The 24,037-nt window shown below is 37.2% G+C and overlaps 5 protein-coding genes across 6 annotated transcripts; 2 read left to right on the top strand and 3 right to left on the bottom strand.

The window, feature by feature from the left end:
• Positions 1–68: 68 nt before the first annotated feature.
• On the bottom strand, positions 69–9,677 carry LOC105677681 (NAD-dependent protein deacetylase sirtuin-1). Of its 2 annotated transcripts, none has more exons than XM_012376446.2 (10): positions 9,455–9,677; positions 8,108–8,240; positions 7,783–8,011; positions 7,483–7,698; positions 7,079–7,286; positions 6,679–6,837; positions 5,932–6,208; positions 4,874–5,706; positions 4,605–4,778; positions 69–4,388 (listed from the first exon to the last, which is right to left on the bottom strand). In XM_012376446.2, the coding sequence occupies exons 1-10, from the start codon at positions 9,600–9,602 to the stop codon at positions 4,303–4,305; spliced, it is 2,463 nt and encodes an 820-aa protein (XP_012231869.1). In that variant the 5' UTR covers positions 9,603–9,677; the 3' UTR covers positions 69–4,302. The 2 variants fall into 2 exon arrangements, with proteins under 2 accessions (XP_012231869.1, XP_067209786.1); XM_067353685.1 differs by having other exon boundaries at positions 8,108–8,237.
• A 306-nt stretch (positions 9,678–9,983) lies between these two features.
• Uba3 (Ubiquitin-like activating enzyme 3) lies at positions 9,984–12,421 on the top strand. The gene is made up of 4 exons (XM_012376440.2): positions 9,984–10,750; positions 10,945–11,305; positions 11,411–11,740; positions 11,916–12,421. The coding sequence occupies exons 1-4, from the start codon at positions 10,503–10,505 to the stop codon at positions 12,300–12,302; spliced, it is 1,326 nt and encodes a 441-aa protein (XP_012231863.1). The 5' UTR covers positions 9,984–10,502; the 3' UTR covers positions 12,303–12,421.
• A 1,169-nt stretch (positions 12,422–13,590) lies between these two features.
• Positions 13,591–17,444, bottom strand: LOC105677678 (proliferation-associated protein 2G4). The gene is made up of 7 exons (XM_012376441.2): positions 17,192–17,444; positions 16,271–16,505; positions 15,971–16,133; positions 15,651–15,830; positions 15,292–15,540; positions 15,063–15,209; positions 13,591–14,977 (listed from the first exon to the last, which is right to left on the bottom strand). Exons 1-7 carry the CDS (start codon positions 17,274–17,276, stop codon positions 14,873–14,875), a joined length of 1,164 nt encoding a protein of 387 aa, XP_012231864.1. The 5' UTR covers positions 17,277–17,444; the 3' UTR covers positions 13,591–14,872.
• A 201-nt stretch (positions 17,445–17,645) lies between these two features.
• Positions 17,646–19,696, top strand: aph-1 (gamma-secretase subunit Aph-1). Its single transcript, XM_012376442.2, has 2 exons — positions 17,646–18,201; positions 18,310–19,696. Exons 1-2 carry the CDS (start codon positions 17,969–17,971, stop codon positions 18,797–18,799), a joined length of 723 nt encoding a protein of 240 aa, XP_012231865.1. The 5' UTR covers positions 17,646–17,968; the 3' UTR covers positions 18,800–19,696.
• On the bottom strand, positions 19,601–23,160 carry MED17 (mediator complex subunit 17). Its single transcript, XM_012376439.2, has 8 exons — positions 22,999–23,160; positions 22,648–22,830; positions 22,190–22,506; positions 21,858–22,070; positions 21,567–21,772; positions 20,811–21,383; positions 20,550–20,698; positions 19,601–20,471 (listed from the first exon to the last, which is right to left on the bottom strand). The coding sequence occupies exons 1-8, from the start codon at positions 23,085–23,087 to the stop codon at positions 20,261–20,263; spliced, it is 1,941 nt and encodes a 646-aa protein (XP_012231862.1). The 5' UTR covers positions 23,088–23,160; the 3' UTR covers positions 19,601–20,260.
• Positions 23,161–24,037: the final 877 nt, after the last annotated feature.

Below are 24,037 nucleotides of genomic sequence, written 5' to 3'. Positions count from 1 at the left end.
GAACCGTGGATTATAAGGTAATAATATATCTAGTGTTGGTTTCAGATGGGAAAATAAATACGACAGTCTTATCATAGAAAAATGTTTAATTTAAGAGATAAGCTTATACGTTAGTAATACCAAAGAAACAGAAAACTTACAACGTCTGTAATAGAGAACATTTTTTCATAACAGTCATTACATTAAATAACAAATTATAAAAAATTCAGAACCTCGTGCCATTTTGTCGCACCAGTTGAAACATTTCATATTTTAATCGATGTGATATACATGTATATTCGCCGAAGAAGTTCTTTGATTTCACAAGTTGATTCAAAGCGGTGCGACAAAATATTCACGATTTTTATTATATAGTAAAAATAATAAATATTTACATGACAGCATTTATACAGAAATTCAGTACTGCGCAAGAAAGTTGATATTGATTGTCAAACTTTCGCGAGTTGACAGCTCTCTTTTTCTTTCTCACTAACTCTTCCTCTCTCTCTCTCTTTCTCTCTCTTTCTCTCCGAACCGACTACATATTAATCGTTATTATATAAAAAAATATATTCGTATAAAATAAATATATAACTACATGATGACGCTCGATTGACAATATCCCGTGACCAGTGACAGTACTTAGACTCCCCCCCCTTTTTTTTTTTAAGTAGCCAGTGCGTAAGTAGATAATTAAGTAGATTACACGAAACATCCAGGAAACTCGTCGCAGATGAAACTGTCATACGCGATCGCAACTGAAGAAACTAATTGTCGGATGAACAATCATACGCATCATCGTGTGTCTCGATCACAGAGAGTCAAAGTTCTTTCGAGGATTCGCGAAACCGCGAGTGGGCATCTGAAAAACCATCGGGGGGCTGGGGAGGGCGGGTATATGTACATATACGTTTGCACACAAATACAAATATGTGTATCAAATAATAAATAAGAGGAAAAAAGGAGAAGAGTAGTATCTAATCTGCTTTCAGCGAAAAAAAAACAACGATAAATAAAGCCATTTGTACAAAGCAGATGATAATTCTCGCGGTCTAAAACTTATAAAACTGTCTCTTATTGTAAGGAACAAAAAATGCTATTTCGGGATGACAAGTTCGAATCCTCTGTGAAACGTCACGGTGACACAAGTGTCCCCACCGCGAAACGATTATTCCATACAGAACTGTCTCTCTTTCTCTCATATAGCGCAATTAATGAAAAATAAAATCTTATGCCACGTGATTAGAAATGTATTACATACGTTTACTTATCCTGCGACTTATTAACTTTCTCTCTCTCTCTCTCTCTCTCTCTCTCTCTTTCTCTCACGCACACACATACTTTCACATATATGTCATATTTGCAGTTATTTCAAACGTTACTTACACAATGCGTCAGCATTGAATCAAAGTAAGTTCACGTCCATTGTAATCGTATATAATAATCTGCACACAACCATTTTTTTCATTTTCTTACAGATATACGTAGCAATAATGACTTTGACAGAACCGTTTCCCTCCCTTGCTATGATGCATATAAAATGTCTTTAATGAGCTTGTCCCCGCCGCACTTTCCTCGCACACGCTACGTGTCTTTCCCTCTATTTTATAGCTTACAATTAGTTATACACGCATGCACGGCAGCACGGCCACGGCGCTTAAGCGACGGTTTGTCAAAGATTATTGCGTCATTTTGTTTTAATCTTGTAAATTCGCTACTCTATCTTTCCTCTGGCTCATATAAAAATAACACGCAATGCGAAGCTATCCAACATTGCTTTGTACATTCGCCCGTGCTCCAATGAAACAAAGTTGAACTTAACGAATCTAAAGAGAGTGTGTTCACACATTGCCGAAACTATGACGGTCATCCGTACTATACGGGACGCGAAAAGCTATTAGTATACAACTTAAATGTAGGATAAAACACGAGTGTGATCGCCGACGTGGGTCGATAAAAATTTCATAAAACAGAATCATTTCTTGCTTATTAAAAATTTAGTTTACGCCTAAATGATAATCCTATTATGTAACAAAAAAAAGATCGAGTATGAAAAAAGAACTTAATTTCGCTTACAAAAAGATACATGATTCGTGTAATTATCTATCATTATTCAAGTTTGTTACGAAAGAAAGTTTCGAGCTAACTCTACCAGCGATTCTATTCGTAACGATGGAAACTGCGAGTAATAGCAGAAATAAGAATAGTATTAGTACAATTAAATTATCAATTAAAATTCAACTAACTATTAGAATTAATTGAATCAAATTTTAATTTACATAGTAAGCATTGGCCAAAATTATTAGGCGCCCTATTAAAATACTTTTTTTCCAAGTAACATTTATTTTTCGAAAGAAATAATAATATTGCTTAGCTCTAACAACTTCACAATTAACACTCTAATAAACAACTTTTAAATAATAGAAGTCTTTCCTGGTATTAGATTCAGTACAGTGTAATGATTATGGGCGCCCAATAATTTTGGCCAAGGCTGTATTTACGATTTGATCTTCAATCAAGACAAAATTTTAGATTAAAATTGAATCTTAATGCCTTTTTAAGATTCAATCCTGCTGATCTAGAAGCATCAGCCCGGACATGCCGTTTTGTCGTCAAAGTATTTGTTTCCATCATTCATCATTGATACTCGAATTAAAACTTGCAAGGAAACCGCTCGACCCAAAACAGATATACAGATATAGATTTGCAGCTCTAACAAAGATATTTTCTGCGTTATGCGAGTGCGTTCACATGCGTAAAAGGTGATTTACACATTCATCCTGATAATAAAATAATACCGTAGATCATTTTCACAGAATGCATCGATCGGATCAGCTGATTTTAGCTGCGCTCTCTACATCTCCCCGTATTCTTGCTTTTCTCCAAAGTGAGCATATATCTCTTCAATTTTAAATCGGGAGAGAATGTAAAGCCTCAGTGAAGGCAGCTAAAAAAAAAAACCGACAGATCCGCACCGTTTGGAACATCATTTCACATTAGACGCAACAAACCGCGATTTTTTTTTTCATCAACTGTGTCAATACATTTATACGACTAATCTCATATTTACACGTATCGCTTAATTAGGACAAACTGTAATTTCCTTTAATGCTGTGTCGCCCTTTGCCTTCTGCGGCGAGGAGACTGTGCTAAAACATCGGTATGTACATTACGCGCGTATGAAGTAGGCTAAATAGATTATTCAGAGGAGAGAAATAATTATAGATATAGTGCGTTAAGCTAAAAGCAATCTTGACCGTTTCCGCATAATCTTCGTATAGATAAGGATCGTAGACAACCGTCAGTTGTGCCGTTAAACTGCGAGTCCAGGGGAGACTGATATATATATATATCTTGTAGAAAGATTAATGAATCTTATGTACATTATCATGTGAGCACCGAAATTTTACATTTAGTTGCGGTAATAAACAGTAAAAAAAAAAAGAACAAAAAAAGACAGTGTCTTTTCGATTCTTCATCATTTGGAAATGAAATATTTCACGAAAAATATCTCGACTTTAGGCTAGATATATTAGTGTTGTGTATGTGTGTGTAAGTGTGAATGTGTGTGTGCATTGGCATATTCCTACATATTGAGAACCTTTGTATAACTATCATAATGATTATCTTATTCATTATTACTGAGATCCCGATCTGCGATCTTCGAAAGACCGATCTCGAGTATCTGTACAAATGCATAACGTGCTACAATCGACTACTCGAATACTTATCATTCCTTAATCCAAAGAAATATTTCTTATTTTTTTTTTTATATTGCATGAAATTTTGAGTCTAATCTCTTCTGATTTGCAAGATTAATAACTTTCGTGCATGCTCGTATGGGTTCGAAAAGAGTTATAATGCTATCAAATTGCTATATATGTGTAATTGATATCAATGTATATATCTTTCAGGTTCCTTTCGAAGGAACGAAGGATTTGGATTGAATTTAAATTCACGGCTCTAATCTCTGATGGCTACGAAAAAAAAAAAAAAAAAAAACCGGGACAGCTCAACTATCGCCATCTGTGCAGCTGTGCAGTTGCAACAACGCTCACTGGTATGCATAATACACGAATAATAACTTCATTATTCGCAATGACTCTCACCGTTTTAGCGTAAAGTGGAGAGTTAATTCGCCAACGCGATTCAACGCACTCTATTTACATGCAACATTTAAAGTATATCCCACCTGGCATTTATCTCGTGCCGATGGAAATTACACTGTTTACTCTATACAAATGATTTCGGCGAAATCTGATGAAAGCCGATAGAGTGACAGAATCATTGAAACTAACCGCCACACTCGAGCGCAGCGTGCATTCAATGCTGTGCCCACTTTGCATCATTGTTCTGTCCGTCGGTGTCCGCGTCGGCGTCCGCGCTTTCTGACAGATCATCGTCCGCGCCTGAGTGGATACAAGAGTGTCCAATATTAACATCATGATTATTGCAATATTAACCGTTTAAGTGTCGAAAAAGTGCGTGTAAAAAGTGCCAAGCGCTTTCTCTTTCTGTCTTACTAACGTTACATTTGAAGATAGTTGTTACGAGATATTTATCGTATTCTCCATTTTAACTTAATTTCGTGGGAAGCAGTTAATTTAGTACGATATCAAACTTACAGGTCTCCTCCTCGTCGGAGGACTGAAGGGAGAGGACTGAAGAGGAGTCGCTGTCGCTGTCCGTGCTCTCCGAGTTCGCCGACAGGGAACACTGATCGTAATCCTCAGGTTCCAAATAGACCTCCGCGCCAGGGAAAACATATCTTCCCGGTGCCAATTGGTAATACGAGTTTTCTGCGAAAGTTTGCCGTCGTATTAACATCTATATTTTCGATGCTGAAATATTACAAACAGAATAATATTTTTAAAAAAATGTAAGAGTTACATACCTGGTAGCCTGGTGGCGAGGCTTTCTCGAATCTTTGGATGCCAGCGGTGTCGTCTCTCTAACCTTCTTCTATTTTTCAGTTCACCGATGTCGTACTTTTCCTCTGCGTTGTCGGTGCTGTTACAACTGTCACCTATGCCGGAGTCCAACACGGAGTCCACCGACGCCTGTCGCGGCTTCGGTAGCGCTTTGTCCGACTCGATAGCGTCCATCATTGCGGCATCGCCATACTTGCTATTCAACTTATCGCAGTTGTCCAGCAATTTGTGCGATTCCAGCGTGTTTTCGCTCATAACAGCCTCCGAGGAAAGGGACAACGACGTCGGCACCACCTGACACTCTTCCGAATTGTTTTCAGATGTTGATTCCGCGACGTGAAGCTTGTTCTCCGACGAGATTATTGCACATTCAATATCCATTTTCATCAGTGATGTGGAACTCACGACTTCCGCGTCGCGCGAGTTGCCAAAGTTCATCCTTTTGGGACTGTTCTCTATGCTAGTATCACTCAACCGCCTCTTTGGACTTTCTCCTAGAAGATCGAAGCTCTCCTCTGTATTCTCCACGTTGCCAGCGTGAAATGGTGATACACAGACATTGATTTCGTCCGTGTGCTGCGGCATCGTGTTCGCAGTGATCAGCAGACTGTCCTGACTTTCCGTCGAGGACACGTGCGGCTTCAAATCGACTTCTACGCTGTCGCGCGACATTTCGGTGTTGGTTATTGTGTCTTGGCTCTGTTCCCACATGTCGTCGCACACATATCGCAAAAGCTGCGGCACCTCCTTCAAGACTTTATCGTACCAACAGACTTCCTTGTAAGTTTCGCCCATCCTGTAGAACGTCGACAAAATTTTTGTTTTAATTATCATAATTAAAATTATTACTATATTGAATTAATATAATTGAATATCTTGCATTAATATTGTATTACATTTTCATATTTTTACTATTACATTTAAAAATTTTTTTACATCGTATTCAATATCTTGGATTTATCTCAAATCGATATCTTGCAAAGTTTTTACATAAAACAAATAGATAAAATTTCTCACTTACAAATGGCATATCTGATTTATAACGATGTCACCATCGCCCAACAGCTCAACGTCGAATTTCAGGTGCGGCAATGGCTCGCGATTAATGAGGATCTGCGGTACATGCGATGGAATGGATGAAGGAATTAGAGCTACCGGTCGGACCTTCAGAGACGATCCGATAACAATAAGAAGGTCGCAATCGTCCTTGTCTTTGGCCATCGCGTCGTGAAAAGCGTCCGGAAGTCCTTCGCCGAAGAAGACAATGTCTGGCTTCATTATACCTTGCGACACCAGGTCTGAAAATTGCGCGAGGCGGCGTTTAATCAAATTGATTATCGATTCGAGTGAATTAATAATTTTCTAAGATTTCAAGTTCTACACACTCAATCGTAACAGATCTGTCGTATTGAAAAAACGACGAACCGTAGCACGAATAACTGCGAAACACAGCACTCACGCGGGAAAGTGCAATCTTAAAAGTTTTACCTTTATGTATTAACAAGCGAAGCTTTAATCGCAGTTACGATTGATGTAGCGACTTAGGGATCAGTAACTTCATTTAGTTCGAGACGCATTCCGAGAAGAGTAGATAATGTTCTCTCATTGGCCACGGACTCGCGGCACAAAGGCTAACAACAGAAAACTGTCACTAAAGACAGCTAATTCTCCATATCAAATTAAAATTGACAAGTCCTTACGAAAGACAGCAAAAACAAATACACTATCAGCAATGATCATGTAAAAACAGATTGCTCTATATTTATACCTCTGTAATTCTCACTGCAATTAATTTCGGACAGAGAAGGTAATGTGTTGACGCGGCATTTCGGGCAGGTGGGTATCCTCTGTGCAAAGATGTCCTCCCTGATGTCATCCGCTCTCACTTGATACTTACACCTCGTGCACGACGCAGTGGCGAAGGAGCCTTTAACAGAAAACACATTTTTACAGCTACATCTTCGAAAACTATTAGTCACATAAATTAAATTTAATCAGAAAAATTATATTTTAATCGAAAATCAATAAAATATAAAAGTAAAAATTTATAATATAAAAATCGAGATAAAATATTAAAATAGAAATTTATAATAAAAAACATATATCTCTAAAATATGATAAAAATGTCCTCTGTATTATATTAATAAATATAAATTAATTATATTCACCATGGCATTCAATCACATTTTCGATGCCTGCAACCTGCTCCAAAGTATCAATATTTTGTGAGTAATTTCTCAAAAGCTTCTTCTGCTTGTCTAACATTTTAATGAACCTATGACAGGGACTGGGCTTGAATTGTCCCGGATATATCTCACGCGCAAACTTATAGAATGGCCTAGGATCTTGACTAAAGTAATTGATGTCGAACATAGCCTGAAAATAGATTAGGAAATAAATTAGATATAAATTCTTTTTTACTATAACATCATGTCGAGATATCTAAAAATGTTAATGCCAAATATAGGAATTTTGTTAAATATTAACAGAGTTAATAGAATTATTAAATATTAATCAAGTTGAAAAAAGTAGATTTAAAAATTCAATGTAAAATTAAAAAATTCCAAAATACCTGTGGATCCGGCAAGTCCGGGAAATCTTGCGCCAGTCTGGAATAAATACCATCCCTACTTCTGAAATCGGGAATGCCACAGCTGACGCTGACACCCGCACCGGTCAGTACTATGATTTTCTTGCTATTGCGAATTAATCGCACCACATCCGACAAGGTATTTATGTGTCTGAGCTTCTGCCGCCTCGGAGGTTCTGACATCATGTTGATTATAATCTGAAAGTCACATAATCCGTTACATCATTTCTTCTTACTAACTCTTACAAATTTGCAAAGCAAAGAATATTATGTTCTATATACCTTCCATAATGTGAGATCGTCAACCTGCTCAGGAATCTGCGTGGAATCCAAGAAAATGTGATTCAGAAGATCTCTGGGATTGACACCTGTCGACATCTGTTTCTGAATCCACGAAGAGTTTCGCCATTGAAGACTGACTTCTGCTTCTCCGGAGAGATCAGATAAGCCTGATAACTCTGACAGGTTTGAGACGGTAGAGGACACCTCATCCTTCTCATCAGTGTCGATTCTGAAATATGATATTATATAAGAAATGCAAAGTTCTAAAAATTTTGATATTTTATGAATATGTTAACAAAAAAAATTAATCAGAAATGAAACTTACGGACAACCAATATCGTTGCTTGTGGAGTCGACTCTACATGGTGGTGATGTTAGGTTTGTGGTTGAAGGAGATATGGATGCTGATTTGGATTCATCGCTCAGTTCGTTAAATCCGCTATCTGTGCCTAGCGCTTCTTTGCATAACATAAAATATAATTAGTAATTTACATTGGGTAATTTACATAACTTATATTAGCACATTGCCAACCCATAAATTTACCTCTTTGCACTTAAAAAATCGTGTGTATTTATTATGCATCAGATTGTTCAGATAATAGCACTTTTCTAAAATTGAAGATATATATGTGTGTTGATGATATTGAAACTGTGCTGTATCTAGTACTTAGATGTAATTAATACAGTTGGCAAAGTGTTATCAGATAATGTATTAAAATGTACTGAAATGTATATTGATAAATATTTTCAACTTAAAAAATAATTTATATGATTATGTAAAATTTTTTCTATTTTTATTTTGTATCTTAATTCTACAAATATTTAATTTAATGTTAAATTAAAATATCATTAAAGGTTAAGAAATATCATTAAAGATTAAGAATCGATACATTTCATCATTTTATTAATAATACAGTAATTACAAAATAATTATGTGGATGATAAAAAAATATAATTAAGCTTTAAGAAAATGGATTTCTATGTATATATATACAATATTATATAGACATTATTTTGAATCAAATGATTCGAATGAATATCCCGCCTAACATCTCAGTTCAATGAAATGGCGGGAGCATGTCGCGCGATGTAAGATTTGTTCCTTCTCTCCAAAGCCGGAATATCCGTTCATTTCTGTATTCAATGCCAAAAACGCAAATGAACAGACCAGAATGAACAGCCCAATGTAGAAAATGGGCGTCGGAGAGAGAATGAACGAAATAATCCAGTATACAGAAAATGCAGCTAAAATAAACGGAGGTTTACGAATGCCATCTGTGAACGTCGACGAAGAGCACGGCGAGCGTACACGCATACTCGGCGTCCCCAAATTCGATCGATCGATCAACGCCTTGGCGTTCCAAAAGATTGGAATGATATCGTGAGAAATAAAAAAAAAGAAGAAAATATTCCGCGAGAACTGTTCGAATGGAAAATTCTGGTCGCAATTGATCATCTAGGAACGTGCACAGGCCGCGACAAAATTGCGACGCAATTAGTCATGACTGTCATGGCGGCCGTTTTGCTCGGTCGAGCGACAATGAAGGACGCGGAAAGACCGCGAACGTGACGGCGGGCTAAAAGGCGTTCGATAGCCGCCATCTTGCATGTGAGCACCCGCGAATTTCGTGGGTTTCGTGCGATCGCGCGCGTATTTAGAGCATTCTGATACCTTCGAGATCGTCATGCGGGCTGTCGTGGGCCATCTCGCCGGGCAACGGATCCACCAAGGCCTCACCGATGCTTTCGTGATCACTGCCGTCCACCTTACGACGCTTCGCCGGGGACGAATATTCCAGCAGCTCCGAACTCGACGCCATTTTCGACAGTAATGCAACGCATAGTACGATGCACTCTGACCGCCGCTCGCTGCACTAGGGGTCGCTCTGGTCCCCCTGGCCATCTAAACTTTCCCCCACTCTTTTCGCCGTCTTCTTCGCGCGTCACGGAACATCGATGATTCCAGACAGTTCCACATGATTTTTGATTATTCTCCATGATGGTCAGATATGATAATTATCAAACACGGCGTTTTGATATCAGATTTACACAATAATCTTTTTATCAAGCTGACATGTCAAATGAGCAAATTTTTCATTAAAAATAAATTTCAAAGAAAATAATTTTAGTAACAATATAATATAATTTATAATACTATATAATATAATACAATATAATTTCAGTGATAATAAAATGGAACCGTAGTAAAAATCTGTTAGAAAATATATTTAACAGTTCAAGAAAATATGTAGAATTTGGAGGTTAGATACATTAAACCGCTATTACATGTGTCGATCGTCATACTTGCTGAATAACCAGATTGGCTGTCTAAAAGAAAACTAAATCTAAGAGGAGAGAAACTCATAAATTCCCCATACAACAGCCAATAAAAATTATTAGCGAGTAAATATCATATATGCAAAAATTATAAATCAGCCTTATTGACTTTGTCAGTTTGACCGCTGTTGTTAAATTGCTAACAAGACAAGACGTTTGATATGTAATTACATATTGTAAGAAAACGAAAAGGATTACAGTGCCTTAAAAGAAACGGAAAAACCCAATATTTAATTTGAACAAGAGGAGAAACTAAACGAGAAGAATTGGAGAACACGTGTCTTCTAATTCGTGCTACGCTTGACATTTAGTTCGTTTATTCAAAACTTAATTCAAAACTTAATTCATCGTTATCCTAATTCAGTCGAGTTTATTCGTTGATAATGGGTACTGATCACACGCATAGACGATGGAGCAATTTGCGAAAAGTATTGGAGAGATCGGGCCCGTTTTGCCGGCCGGATTTCGAGCCGTCTTCCGAGATCCTGCAATTCCTGCTGGAGCACTGCAAAGTGCTCGTTGTCGGTGCCGGTGGTTTAGGATGCGAGATGCTCAAGAATCTGGCTCTTATGGGATTCAGACAGATCCATGTAATTGATATGGACAGGATTGAATTGTCTAACCTTAACCGGTAGGTGAGGTTATGCGACACAAAACATACATTCGGTTTATGAAATTAACGAATTGCAGATGTTATTTACTTTTTAATTAATTTTTTATTATATAAAAAAGTACAATTTTTGTGATAGATTACTCATTTATTACTAATTTAACAATTTTTAATGTAGTTTATGTGAAAATATTTATGTGTTTTAAATGTTGCAGACAGTTCTTGTTTCGTCATAAAGATATTGGATCTTATAAAGCGGAGGTAGCAGCAGAGTTTATCAAAGTTAGAGTTCCTGGCTGCAATGTAATTGCGCATAATTGTGAGATACAAGCTAAAGATGAGTCATTTTATCAACAATTCCACATAATAATCTGTGGATTAGACTCCATTGTTGCAAGAAGATGGCTCAATAGCATGTTGTTGTCTTTGCTTGTCTATGAAGATGGTGAATTAGACAAGTCCACTGTCATACCATTGATCGATGGTGGAACCGAAGGTTTTAAGGGAAATGCTCGACTTATATTACCTGGTTTAAGTCCATGTATCGAATGCACCTTAGATCTCTACCCTCCACAAGTAAATATAATTCAACAGTGTTCCACATTCGTTCTTAAGAATAAATATTATTAATAGATTTGTGTCCTATCATATATGTTAGAAGCTTGTTTGTGCCTTACATAGGTCACATATCCTTTATGTACGATAGCCAACACTCCACGTTTACCAGAGCACTGTATAGAATATGTGAAAGTGATTCAGTGGCCTAAGGAAAACCCATTTGATTGTGCTATCGATGGCGACGATCCCCAGCATATAAACTGGATTTATGAAAAGTCTAATGAGAGAGCAGCGCAATTTGGCATACAGGGCTTGACATACAGACTCGTACAGGGTGTTGTCAAAAATATCATACCAGCTGTGGCATCGACGAATGCTGCTATTGCCGCAATCTGCGCAACTGAGGCGTTCAAACTTGCAAGCAGTTGCAGCGCATCTTTAAATAATTATATGGTAATTACAATAAATTAACGATAATTTGTTATAGACAAAGTAATAATTCGATAATATTAAATATTGAATAATTTCGTAATAAGGCCGATATATAATTCGATTACAATTCAAAAGCGAATTGTATCACTTATGATTTCGACGGAACGTTAGAAACTAACAAATAATTTATTTGAAGGTACTCAACAATCTGGACGGAGTGTACACGTACACTTACGAGGCGGAGAGAAAGAAGGATTGTTTAGCGTGCAGTCAAATACCGCGAGAGATCCAGATCAAGGATTCGAAATACAAACTGCAGGACTTGATAGAGCTTCTTTGCGAACAGCAGGATTTGCAAATGAAACGTCCTGGCCTCACGGCAATGATAAACGGTCAAAATAAAACACTGTACATACAAACGGTGCAGAGTATCGAGGAGAGGACTCGCGAGAATCTGTCGAAGACTTTGACCGAGTTGGGCTTGAAAGACGGCACTGAAATAAATGTTGCCGACTTAACAACACCCAATGCAATCACTATGGTATTGCGATTTCCGCAGACCGATAGCACAATTCAGGAGTAACTGCGTCAAGAATTTATTTCTTAAATGTTCCATTTCTCATCGAATTTACATTATTTAAATGAAATTAGAGCGAACTGGAAATTAAAGGTATAATAAAGTGTAGAAAGGTATCAAAAATGGTTCACACACGATTTTACGTTAATTTATAATATGGTTATGTCAATGATATCACCTCTCTGGTTATGTTTCATATATGTCGAAACTGTAAAACTGCATTTTATTGTATAACATTCACATCGGTTAATAGTTATTAGCGACTTTTGGTGGTTTTCAAACGTAACAAAAAGTATATAGCGAAAAAAATAAAAATCCTGTGAGTAAATGAAGAAATAAGTACTTGAACAATAAAGACACGACTGTAAATACTATTTTATATTTCTGTACTTACATCTTCACTCTGATCAGAGATCATGTCATAGCAAAATTACCAACAAGTGATAATCTATAAAATCCAGTTTATATAAGTTTAGATTGATGAAATTTGTGTTTTCTTTTCTCTTTCATCTTTCTACAATTATATACTTTGCGGATTACGTATTTAACTCTATGTCGAGAAAGAAATTGAATAATATATGATTCGTGAAATATGCTCGTGTCAAAATCTATACTCGTTAGCTTATCATCAAGCATATTTATAACAATTTCTTTTCCTTTTCGCATCGCCATGTTGAAATTTATACTGTGTATGAAATTTGTGCACGGCCCTCGTTTGCAAAATTTTTATGCTTTACTCGTTCCAACGTTTGCGGAAAAGTCATTTATGATAAAATTGATTAACTCACAATGATTTTTAATATTTAACGTTGAAAACATTACTAGAAACAATTACAAAGCGCCACCAAATGTTGCTAATAATTTTATTGCACACGTGATTGCGATCATGGGACTAAAGCAAATGATGGACCAGTGCACAATGATATTTTGTTATACAAGCACACTTTGTAACATTCGACGTATGCACAACTTGAGTAGAAAAAATATCTATAACAGATACATTATCTATCCCTCTTATATAAAACTATTATTACAGTGTTAATTTTTATAATTTGCGGCTTGTAGCAAGTCGGCAAGTCAATTTTACTTCCCAAGAATTATGCTTTCTTGCGAAGATCTATTTCTCGTCCCGCTCAAATAAACTCGTTTTAATATTAGTGCACTTCCAGCTGCTACTAACAATTTGCACTCTGCACATTATTTTATAATCTGCGCAGAGTAAAAGTGACTTATACATATATAATTTTTTTTTTGTTTCGGTCGGGGGTATTTTCGCAACGAAACACTCAAAGAGTCATTGGCATTTCATTGTTTATGCAGAGTCCCAAAATGGACATTTCTCCAATTGTACAATTCCAAGTTAAACCTTATAGTATAGTTCTCATAGAGCTGGATACAAAATTGGCTAGTGCAGAACCAGTAGTGAATATTAAAGTGAATCGCATTTCATGTAAATATTTCAAAATTACAATATATAATTTACCTATCCAAATTTTCTGACATCGTCCAAAGTAATAAATACAAATCGAATAGATATTCTGTAAAATTTTATCACTTTCAGCTCACAATAAATACAATTGATATACAGTATTGAGAATTGATATACTTTTAGTCAAGTTACAAAAAAACTTTTTGATGTGGCACCTCCATACCTGCAATCTTCAATCACAAACAGTTAGAATTGATACGAATAATCATCAATCGTTTGCGATTCAACTAATCGAAAATGCTTGGTGATTCGTTTTACTTGCAACAGTTTGCGATTGAAACATATCGACCTTCTACGATGACCTCCAATGATCTTCATAGTGTTATATGATATTATATGATGTTATCTGATTGTTATATATTATGAACAACATCGAAAAGTTCTTCCATGGCATCCATTGCTAAATCAGAATTATGAATCAATCTTTATATATGCAATATACTCCATAAAATACATCTACTAGATGTGTACGTTCCATTATTTTGGACTCAGAAAATTTGATTTGTGTACAAGGCAAATTGTACATTGAAACTTTTGACTGATAATTATTTGTTTGGATATTTCGATATAAAAACTTAAGTGTTGACAGTTAAACGGTTGTGTTGAACAGACGTGTTGAACGGAGTATCAATCATTGAGGAATCAGCCTGATGACATACTACATTCATCTGAGGAAAGTCTCGAGTTTTATCGTTCTGTCGAAAATGAAGTTTGAAAACAAAGTTTTGATTTTCGACAGAATGACAAAACTCGACACTTTCCTCAGATGAATGGAGTATGTAGTCATCAGGCTGATTCCTCAATGGTTGATATTCCGTTCAACACAACCGTTTAACTATCAACACTCAAGTTTTTATATCAAAATATCCAAACGATACGAATAATTATCAGTCGAAAGGTTGATATTTCGTACAGATGGCAAAGGAATGCAAAGCATCGTTGCAATGTGCAGCTTGTCAATGCAATTCCCGGATGAAACATTGATTGAGCGTGAAAGTGTCCAATTTTGGCTCTCAAGTAGTTAAATAAAAAGTATCGGAATAGTGTACGTTGTCAGTAAGTCATGGTATGGATTAAAATGACAATGTTAGGCCTTGGCATCGACTTCCATAGCGACGTCTCCAACAGCTTTCTCGGCCTTCTTTTTCTTCTTTTTTGCAGACTTCGGATTCGCCGAAGAGTACAGAAGACTCTGTAAGTTTCAATTATAGATAGCATTAATTGATAATAGGAAATTCAACGCTCATTATTTTCCTTATCATAACATTCTAACGCACCTTTAATTCAGGATCGTCCACGACACAATCGGACTGATAAATATCGAGGTCAAAAGGAATTCCTGTGATTTTGTGAGGTCCGTTAGGCATCAACAGTACTGTAAATTTGAATTGTGCAGCATATTCGTTTGGTTTCTCGTATAATACCTATATTAAGAAAGAATAATGTTAGAATTCTTTTTCCTCGATATTATATAATGGCTCATAAAAATAATTGTAATGTTCTTACTTGGAATGGCTCAATCAATCTATGATTAACACATTCGACAACCGCCATTTTTGCTTTCTTTTCATCCTCAAAGGTGCGTAGATTGAATGGCATGAGACCATGCTTGTGGGAAACTTCCGAGTAGAACATGCGAGACGCCTTCAGTTTGAGCTGATATGTCTCCTCTGTCTTTTTGTATATCGTGACCCGAGTATCCTGTTCTCTTCCTATTCCCTCACCTGTGCTAACCAGTACATCCATTGCATATACCTAAAATTAATAATACGATAAGTGTTAGAAATCACCTGATACGGAGCTTCTTTCTTTGTTTCGCATGTTTTTAGTAACTCTCATTTCAATTATCAACTTAAATATCGTACCTCATGAGTTTCAAGTGTGTACTTTTCATGTTCCTTCTTTTGTGCATCGTTCGGATTCTGAATTATTGTTTTCTCCCCGTCAATCTTGAATTGTTTCAATTGGTGACTTAACATACCCTCAATCGGCTTACACTTATAGATATCGCATAATTTTTCTACGGTACTCGTTATTGTGTAAGTCTGAAATATATAATTAGACATCAAAATTTGTTCATAATTTTAATTGTTGTTAGATATCAAAACTATAGGTCCTAGATACCTGAGCATCCGGGAGAAATCGCTAAAGGAGAAACAAAAAAATAGAGTATTCTCAATCGTACCTCTGTACCTGGCTTTAAAAGCCTTAATGCAGCTTGAGAAGCAAAATGTGCTGCTAAAACTACATCCGCCTTTCTGCCTGTCACTTTTTTCTCTGTTGAAGAACCTATGACAATAGTATGTGCCACAACAGCTACAAAACCATCAATATGGGCTCCTAAATCACTGCAATTATATTTCATTACATTATCATTAAAAAAGGTAAAACAACAGTATTAGAATGTATTATTTGATATTTGCATGATTAAATCTTGCTGTAAATTGCAAAAAATGATATAAAATACTTGTGTAGAAAAACTTACACTTTAACCATGTCTTTATCTTTCAGAATGAGATCAGGTTCGCTGGCAATGGGAGAGAAATGACAGATACAATTGTTGACTGATATGCATGTTGGAAAAGCAATTCCTTTTTTAAGGTCTTTCTCTTTTTTAAAAACTTTACTAGTTTCCTCTATTAATAGTTTGTCACCAAATTCGCATATTTCTCTTGCAGAAGCGTCGACAATGCATCCATCTAAAACTTGTTTTAATACTCCTGCAAAACAAACAAATATTATATTAATACAGTATATAATTAAGAGAAAACTACATCAAAGTAAAAAACTTCAACTTCAACAACTTTTCTTACAGAAGCTATTTTTGTGAATAACACATAATTTTAAACTTTTGTGTGTATCTAATTAAATAATTGTCTAAACACAGTTGAATACAATTTCAAGTTCAATGTAAAACACAAAATAAACTAGTAATTCAAGTCAATACAAGTAACTCCAATGTGTGATCTTACGAGACAACAGCAAGCAGCGTTTTTAATTCGAAAAATCGATCGAGCTGATTAAATGTTGAATGAAAGCAGATAAACAAGGTCATCGACTCCAGTTTAGCTCAAGATAACGAAATGAGTCAAGCGGAATGCGTGCTAGCGATGTAACCAGACGGCCTCGCGCAAAACTCTACATCTAAATTGCATTGCCCTACCGTCCGAGAAATGGACGATCGGTGATAAAAAAAAATTCGCGCGTTCGGCGAGCATAAAATTGTACGCCGAGGCTGTCCGGGTCTGTGAATGCTGCTAGCATGTAGGGCTAGCACATGGTCGCGAGCGTAGCCCGGCATTGGCGCGCCGCATTCCATATGGCCGCGACGACGAGAGGACGCGCGCGGGACGCGCGCTCGCCGTCGCGCGGGCTCGCATGCGGCCATACGAAGACATTTCCTTACGGTTTACGATCTCGCCGGCCATTTTATACTTGGTGACAACCAAGTCCTCGGCGATGGTCTTCTCGGTTTCCTCCTTGTCCGCCATGTCTTCTGTACACTATATCGCGATCACGTGACTGTACGGCGGCGACCGCTCCGGAGACTCCTTCCGCTAGCTGAGCTGTGGCGGTAATCACAATATTCGCGACGCGCAACACGATGGGCGCCAATTGGCGCACGGTAGCTTGATCAGTGACGCCAGATTTGAGACGCAAAAGCAGCAAGCAGCACGATGGAGGGAATACCGCACACAGGCGTAAGCCACTTACATGTGAACTCCTCTTAAAAAAGCATCTGTGCGTCTCAAATCTGGCATGACTGGCTGGATTCTTATTATTATTATTATTATCATTGTTCGATTTTTCGATTGTGCACTTGATCTCTCGGAGCCGTCGACCGTACAACGATAATCGATATATATTATCGATAAACCCTTCATGCAAGAGTGATCAGAATAGTCCACAAATTATCACACGAGTGACTCAAGTAAAACGATTCCGATGTGTGCGGAGACTTTTGTACATTTCTAAAACAAAACGGCGCGATTTTTTGTTGAATTTGTTTACCGTTCACTGTATCAAGAGAATAAATGTGCCCAACAGGGGAAAATATTCGAGCCGTGAAGAGGCTTCGTAGAATTAAAGGGATTTAGCGTTTGTTGGCGACGAGAGGAGGAAAAAGAGAGAGCAAGCATCAACGAGATTACACACGACTTGACGTCGTGATTATTAAGGAAAAATGACTGCTATGGGTTTCTTCGGTTGCGCCTTCCTGGCCTTCGGCCCGCCGCTAGCTATGTTCACCTTCACCATCGCTCACGAGCCTATCCGGATAATCGTGCTGATCGCCAGCGCTTTCTTCTGGCTCATCTCCCTGCTGCTGTCGTCGGTGCTCTGGTACATTGTCGTCCCGCTGCAGGGATACCTCGCGTTTGGACTGGTGTTTTCTGTACTGTTTCAGGAAAGCTTTAGGTAATCCTCAATGTACATACTAGGGTCGATTCAATTGTTTCTCCAGCATCTGTCAGCATTTCCCAAACGCATGGACATAAACTTATGTTATTTTTTTTGTTTTTAAAGGTATCTGCTGTATTGGGTTCTGCGCAGAGCTGAAAAGGGTTTGGACAAACTGACAACGATAAATGTGGCAGACAGCAGAGATGCATTCGCTTATGTGTGCGGCTTGGGTTTCGGTTTCATGAGCGGCTCCTTCGCTTTGGTTAACGTCTTGGCTGACGCAGTTGGACCAGGCACCATGGGCCTGCGGTCAGGCACTGAATACTTCTTTATGATATCAGCCGCCACTACTTTGTGCTTGATTCTACTGCACACATTTTGGGGCGTTATCTTCTTCTCTGCTCTGGACAGAAAGAAATGGGGACAGATCTTCTGGGTGGTCGGATCCCACCTGTTTGTCTGTTGTATGACCTTGCTCAATCGTTATCAGGCGTACATGGTCACTCTGCTGACCGCTTACACAGTACTGGTGTTAACGGCCGCGCTCGCGTTTAAAATCACAGGTGGACGGACGCAACTCCTGTTCCAGAGAAATTGTTTACGGAGAAATTGAGAGCTTGTAGGAGTTATTTAATAACGCGATTACAGCAAAGAGATCTATCTTTAACAATTACGAACGTCCTAATGAGATACATCCTCCCCCTTTAGCTGCTAGTCTATAAACGATTTGTTCATTGCTCCATTATATAAGAACACGTCGAGCGAGCAGAATATTTTTATGCTTTCAGCTTATTAAGCAGGATGATGCGAGAAGATGAGTATATTGTTGATAAATATTACGAGGCTAAACATAGTCCATTGAAATTCATAATGTGTACATAATGCATTCACTTGACCAAACTGAGTGAGGAATGTATTTCATACTGTAATCTCTCATGACGTTTTGAAATTAATATATTCCGTGATGTTTCCTGAAGCAAGATTTCCGCAATTATTTCCCCTTCAAAAGGCTCTAGCATTGAATACTCTCTGGTCAAGTTGTCCGTCCCTTAATCAAAACAGTTGTATGACAGATTTGGACCATTTCGATGTGGAGCATTCATACATTATCTTCTTGTATCCGTAAAGAGAAAGAAAACAAATATCCAAAATGTGTACGTGTTTACGTGCGTCCGTGTATGTGTGTATAAATACATGTATGCGTCTATAATGTATAATTATTACGTCAAATGAGGTGTATAATTGTGCAATTCGCACCTTGAAAATGAATTCCTTGATTAGGTTAAATGAGGATAATATGTAAGGAATTGTTCGTTACTTTTTGTATATAAAAGGAAATAAGAGGGAAGCCACTGATAATTACATTTAAGATAATTACTGTGACATATATATATATATCTCTTAACACACTTGATTCATTTAATCTTCACTTACCACATGTTGCAATCGTTTATTATCCAATTCACATTGCATTTCGTATGACAGTAAAATAAAAACAATTTTTGTACAATTTCACTTGTATAAATTACTGCTCGTTTCCCTTCAGGTGCAAAAATGCTTTTTTCCGTGACATAATTTTTTTTATCAATTCGCTTATTCTTACAATCAGTCTGCTGTAAAGTTGCAGATAAATTTTGAATAAATTTGTAATTATCGTAGAACAAAAATAATCCAAAATATCGCTCAGATCTTCCACATTGTTCCAAATTATCAATAATATAATGAAATTGTTCAATTACTATAAATCATAATTATAAATGAAATTCTAACAATATAAAAATTAACAATTACGGAGAAACAAGAGGATGATTAAGTTTTTAAAAACTTCTTGCTCACCGAAAAAATCAAGACATTCTATCAATAAAAAGTCTTGTATTTCTTGGAAAAACAAATTATTAAAAAAAAAAAAAAAGAAAAAAAAACAAGATCCTTGCAAGTTTTATCTTAAAAAAATTGCATTACACTGCCGATACAGTCAAATTGCCGTACATTTTTCTTTTCGCATATTATCGAAGCGTGACTGCCACGTCCCGACGAGAAAAATATATGAATATCTGACTGTAATTGGCAATGCTTAAGAGCTCGTCAAAGAAGCCATAAGTAGCTCCATTTTGTTAAGGAAATTCTTCCCTTCCATCTTATCCCATCTGACTTCCTTGAAAGATCCTCCCAGATTCTCCCACTTCCTTTCTCGAACAAGTTGTCCGGGGAAGAAATCCTTTCGCGGGGAATGAGCAATGGCAACTTGCACGCCCGTTTGCGGCTCACATCGCACGGCTATCATTCTGCAAAGAGAATTGAAATCGATCATTAGATAATGTTGAAACTTTTTTTCCCCGTCAAAAATTCAAGTTATAAAATACCTGTCGCCAATCGGCGAGGCTAAAATACAACTACTGGCATTTCCTAAAGGTTCCACCGAGCCTAATCCGAGGTGCGAGCTGTTTGCCAAAAACTGCCAGCCCATGCACTTGGCCAGAGCCTGCACCGCGCTTATTTGATGCTGGTAAATCTGCATGCAGAAGAACATTAGGATTATTACTTTACCAAAAGTGGGAAATATCTTACGCCTTGAATTTCATAATCTTGTACTGTACAGATATGTTCCTGTAAAAATGGCTAACCTGACAGAAAATGAGGTCCCTCAGTTCCTGGGGCTCGTAACTCATGTGCATGACTCTACCATCGCGACATATGCACTTTAACGATTTCTCACCGACGTGAACGACCATTGACGTCCTGCACACGCTATCGTATCCGTGTGTTAGGATATTAATTTTCACGCACGACTGCGTGGGCGAGTTGAGTGCATTCCAGTGCGAAACGATGAGGGGATCTTTCACCTCCTTCGCTATCGTGTCCAATACGTATTCTGTGCGTAAGCGCATGAAAAAGTGTTGCGCCTGTTGAATAATCTGCTCCAGCAGCGTTTGACTCTTCGTCATCTCTAGAAGCTCGTATCTGTCGGCGGCGGTGGGGCCGGCTAGATATCTGCGTTTACTGGGCCCGAGCGGACCCGAGACGGGATGCGGAAACGGATGATTGCTATTCTTGTGGTGCACTTCGCGCAGCAGTTGATGCAGAGAGTGTTCCAACACATGATCGTGATCCGTTTTGTGCGGCGGCGGAGCTGCAGGTTTCTTGTCATTGCCAGTGCTGTGGCACAAGCCGATTATTAATTGAATTCCTGGCAGTACCTAATGTAACATCAAAGAAAACAATTTAGCATTATTGTTTTATTAATTGCGTTTTAAATTTATACAACAATTCAGAGTATTGCAATTTAATGTTGATAAAATAATCCAGTATTTTTTGTAAATTGCAAAATACTACATAAGAACAGAGATAAAACTCTCGATTTCTAGTTACAAGATACGTACCGTGGCCATTATTTGATTTCCAACAACCATGTGAGGTATAGGCGCGCGTAAGTGCACAGCCTCACGTGCTAATTGACTAAACAATTCTTTACAGAATAGAACATTTTGCGCAGCTTCCAACTTCTGCTGCCAATGCATGTCGGTGTTTGAATTGTTCGCGCTGCTGTTAAGCAGACTTATATTTGCGCTGCACAGATCTTCTTGATCTAAATAAATTGTATATGCTCATTTGTTACATGTAAGACATGTAATGTAGTATATATTTTAACAAGTTTTTTTTTATCGTTTTACCTTTCTGACATAATACTTCGATGTAGGCGACACCTTGCAACTCGCTGGGTATGGTCACACGTAAGGCAGATGCTTTCGAGTTTGAGGGACCGTGCGACTGCCCTGTTATATTGCTGCCAGCATTGGGAGACGCAGGTGGACTGTTATTACTTTTCTCCTCTTCCTCAGCTTTGGTGACTTCGAACATGCCCGTTTGTGTATATTTTGAGCCAGCTAATATAAACACAAACTTTGTAAGCTTACAAGTTTGAGTAAAAATGTTCAAAGCTACAAATTATTTTCTCCATAAAGCATAAAGACATGTTTCAGATGAATAAAAAATAAATACAAACCAGTTCGATAACTGAGATCACCAATGATGGAGTTAGACACCTTCTTCAAACGCCAATTCTGCCGTAATCTTAATAATTCAATATGGAAGTCAGGAGTGGACTTGGTTCTAGCTAACTCAGCCTGACAACTTCGTAGTCTCTCAGCACCTGTTATGAGAACATTCGCCGCTCCTCCTAATGCCTTTTTCCTAGCATACACTTGTATCATAGGTTTCACTTCAACTGGTTCTTGAGGTACTGGATCTAATACCATGTAATTTTTCTCCTTTGCTATTGCAAGTACATCAGCCAGTACACAAACTTCTGTTAAGGCGTTCCTGTGAAAAGAATCAAGATCAACTTTCATTCAGTTATTCAAAAGTTATTGATGTTTCCAATCATCGACTCATATGTTTGTTTTGTATCTATTTCATTACATTTGTAATATAAAGTTTCAAATGCAGGAAAACATGCCAAACCTTAATTTATTCCTAACGCTATCCCATGGCCATAAGGAAGACTGAAAGGAAGCGGGATCTTTCGTATCCTCTTCGCCCTTCTCGCCACTCTCCAACTGCTCCTTCTTTATCTCTTCGCCATTTGTTTTGCTGAAGTCGATCTTTTGAGCAATTTTCGCCAAGTTTTCCGACAACGTGAGAGGCCTGTGTAATTAGTGCAAGTTAATAGTGTCTTAATATACAATCTTACACAATCTTTTGACCAAGCTGAGGTTAGTCATAAGATGTAGCGTACACTTGACATCCCACAAAAAGTATATAAATCAAATATCGTTCATGATGTTGTCTGTTATTGTAATAATTACTACGTACGCTTGGTAAATCTCCTGGCCATCGTAAGTGATCTCCTGTATCTGATTCTCTATCGGCGCTTCCACGGAAATGTTCACGGAATACGCCATTGTTGTTGTTATTATATGTCAAAGCCACGAGATAATGCTAGACTGTTTAGAAACATGCAGTCGAACCAGTCGAACACACTCGATGATGTACGGAACTATGAATGCACACTTGCACTAAATATGCACTAAAATTACCAGCTTATATCCAATCAAAATATTTATTTTTTGAGAATACAAAAATGTGGTTTGTTAAAGTCTCTAGAAAGCACATCATTTTATTGGATGCTGAATGAATATTGCACGCAAAGTGAATTCGCCATAATGCAATGCCAGCAATGCAGTGCTGTGCAGCATGAAAACTTTTGCGTAAAATTCTGTATGATAAAGTTTATGAAGCGTGAGATGCATGAGATACAAGATACATTTATTTAAGAAAAATCAAATATTTTATAAATCTTATAATGCATATGAGAGGTAATAATCAACAGTTTTTGTTAAAAAAAAACATTCATATTAAACTTATTTGATTACTGAAATTTTCTTCTGAGATAACCTTTTTTTACATATTTTTACAAAAAAACAAATTTCAAATTTTATCAAAGTGCTTATTACGATTTTATATGTATTTTAACAAATTTTTTTATTTTAGCTTAGCATTTTTATCTTAGACATCAAGAAGCACAAACCCAAGTTAGAAAACAATGTGTCTTGAATTGTATTGTAAAACAATACATTTCCGAGGATTTTTTTTGCAGTTCTGGATGCATTTGATTCACTTTATGAGTTACTATAGCATAAAATGTAAAGGTAAGATCAAAATAAAATAAGTAAATGTAGAATGAGAGATGTAAAATGGAATAGGTATTGAAAATATGCTCATATTTAACACCATGAAGCATCCACTTTGATGTTGATCTGCGGTAAAAGTCGCATGACGGTAAAATAACATGACATAATATTCATAATTTTTCTGACAGAATATATAACCAAATGCATTTTTTACAGTAAAT

This window comes from Linepithema humile, chromosome 4 (assembly GCF_040581485.1).
Source record: "Linepithema humile isolate Giens D197 chromosome 4, Lhum_UNIL_v1.0, whole genome shotgun sequence".
Classification (NCBI taxonomy): Eukaryota; Metazoa; Arthropoda; class Insecta; order Hymenoptera; family Formicidae; genus Linepithema; species Linepithema humile.
This window is presented reverse-complemented; position numbering and strand designations above follow the sequence as displayed.